This window comes from Babylonia areolata, chromosome 12 (genome assembly GCF_041734735.1).
Source record: "Babylonia areolata isolate BAREFJ2019XMU chromosome 12, ASM4173473v1, whole genome shotgun sequence".
Classification (NCBI taxonomy): domain Eukaryota; kingdom Metazoa; phylum Mollusca; class Gastropoda; order Neogastropoda; family Buccinidae; genus Babylonia; species Babylonia areolata.
The window spans coordinates 14,912,421-14,914,920 of record NC_134887.1 but is presented as its reverse complement, the minus strand read 5'-3'; the positions used below and the strand labels follow the sequence as shown (position 1 = coordinate 14,914,920).

General features: G+C 39.4%; 1 protein-coding gene across 1 annotated transcript in view; it reads left to right on the top strand.

Moving 5' to 3' along the window:
• Nucleotides 1-2,500, top strand: part of LOC143287840 (synaptic vesicle 2-related protein-like) — a 31,509-nt gene that overhangs the window by 1,363 nt on the left and 27,646 nt on the right. The window contains exon 2 of the mRNA XM_076596079.1: nt 977-1,062. Coding sequence (XP_076452194.1) covers nt 977-1,062 — 86 coding nt within the window. The remainder of the gene's footprint in view (nt 1-976; nt 1,063-2,500) is intronic.

Sequence of the window (2,500 nt, the reverse complement as noted above, 5' to 3'; positions counted from 1 at the left end):
GTTCCCATATTGAAACATCCGCAATAGATAGCCGCTCTTTCTTTGTCTCTGGACTTCATGGTGCAGGCTACGTTTTTCGCTTCATCAAAGCCATTCTCTCTCTCTCTCTCTCTCTCTCTCTCTCTCTCTCTGCCTTTCAGTGTGGACTTAGAAATCTCTGTATATTTCGTTGCCAGTCATTTTCGGACTAGGTCCATCAAAAGACAGCAGAGGTGGCAACTTCTGTTCCAACTATCTGGGCTAGACTTTGTACTTTCCCAAAGTTACATCGCCACTCTCTCGAACAAGCGGGCTTTAGGACAATCGGCTCTGAATGCGACCGCAAAGGCCACCTAGTCCCCAAGGCTGCAGCATATGAAACTTTAGAAACTGTTGTTGTTGTTGTTTTTTTCCCCCATTTTCCCATGCTTGCTTTGATCTAATCGCTGGATGGGCTCTTTATGCTGATTTGTATGCATTTTTTTTCTCTTGGTGACTGGTTCCTTGGTGCAATATTTTGACTGTGGTCATTGTAATCTATTCATCTTGCTTTGATTTGGGCCTACGTTATGTATGACTGACTGTAATATGGATAGCCTGTGTTGATGTATTTGTACATACGTTTACATCACTTATTCTTGAATTTGCATATTCTATTGTAGAGCGCGAAGAGCCCCCATCTGAGATGGGGGTGCTGCGCAATATATAAGCCTTCATTTGAATAGAATAAAAGAAAAAGAAATATAATGATAATGATAATAATTATTATCATTCTTCTTCTTCTTCTTATCATTATCATCATCATCATTATTATTGTTGTTGTTATCGTTGTAGTAGTAGTTGGGTTTTTTTATGTTTACGAACTGCTATCACCTTCACCGCCGACACTGCTGTTACTCGCTGTATTGTTTGTCGTTAAATGACTAATTAATCAGTGTATCTGCAGAACGGAGTGTCGGATGGAACTAAAGGGTTCTGTTGATTGTGTAATGCCCAGAGACCTTCACCATTGAGCAGGCCATAGATCAAATTGGCTTTGGCAGATTCCAGGTCAAGTTATCCATCATGACCGGCTTCGTATGGGTATGTGGTGACCAGTATATATATATATATATATATATATATATATATATATATATATATATATATATAGATATATATATATAGATATATATCTTGCTATCGTTCAGCTGTACTGTGCATGATTGTGTATATTTTTGATTTTGTTCTGAACGTGTTTTTTTTTCTTCTTCGAAATAATATGAATTCAGTTGCTGACCTACCTGTGTAAACCGGTGTTCGGTTGTCTGTGTAGATACTGATTTTTGAACGTCTTTGATTATTTTTTTAAACTGGATTTTGATTTTGATTATATCCATTATTCATTCATTCATATATTTACTTATCTATTTTTTTTTTCATGATCATTTAGTAATCTTATTTCATTTCATTGCATTGTATCTGCTCTCCAGTCCTGACTAATGGCTTAGGGTTACACTGCTGGGCCTTGAGTATCTGAACTGAACTGAGCTGAACTAACGTGAATATTTGATCATTTGCATAAAATATGTGAACACACACACACACATGTAACCAAGTTAGTTGCAGGCGTGCACATAATTATGTTGACCCAAGAGATCGGAAAAAAAAATGTCTCTAACATTAATCCACCAAGCACCGATACCAGCAAGAACCCACAGGACCCTCAGATTGAATGTCCAATGCTTTAACCCATCGGTTATGGTGCTCATCATTTAATTTTTAAAACCTTTGTTTGTGATGAAAAACTTGAAGGCTAATTACTACACACTCCATGATTATATATTATATGTGGAGTGATGTCCTAGAGGTAACGCGTCCGCCTAGGAGGCGAGAGAATCTGAGCGCGCTGTTTCGAATTACGGCTCAGCCGCCGATATTTTCTCCCTCTCCACTAGACCTTGAGTGGTGGTCTGGACGCTTAGTCATTCGGATGAGACGATAAACCGAGGTCCCGTATGCAGCATGCACTCAGCGCACGTAAAAGAACCCACGGCAACAAAAGGGTTGTTCCTGGCAAAATTCTGTAGAAAAATCCACTTCGGTAGGGAAAACAAATAAAACTGCACGCAGAAAAAAAAATTCAAAAAAGAAAAAAAAAAAAAAAAAAAAAAAAAGGAAAAAAGAGTGGCACTGTAGTGTAGCGACACGCTATCCCTGGGGAGAGCAGCCCGAATTTCACGCAGACAAATCTGTTGTGATAAAAAGAAATACAAATACAGATATCAGTTTCAGTTTATCGTGGATGCATTAATGCGTCCGGAAACATCACAATTATACGCTACACTACATCTGCCAGGCAGATTCCTTGCTGCAGCATAACGTTACCCTACGCGCTGGTCAGGCCTTGAGTGCATGCATTCGTGTACCCGTTAGAGTGGATTCCCTCTACATAATTCTGCCAGAGGGCAACACTTATGTTACCGTGGGTTCATTTTTCAGCGCGCCAAGTGCGTGCCTCACACTTTCTTTATTCAGTGCG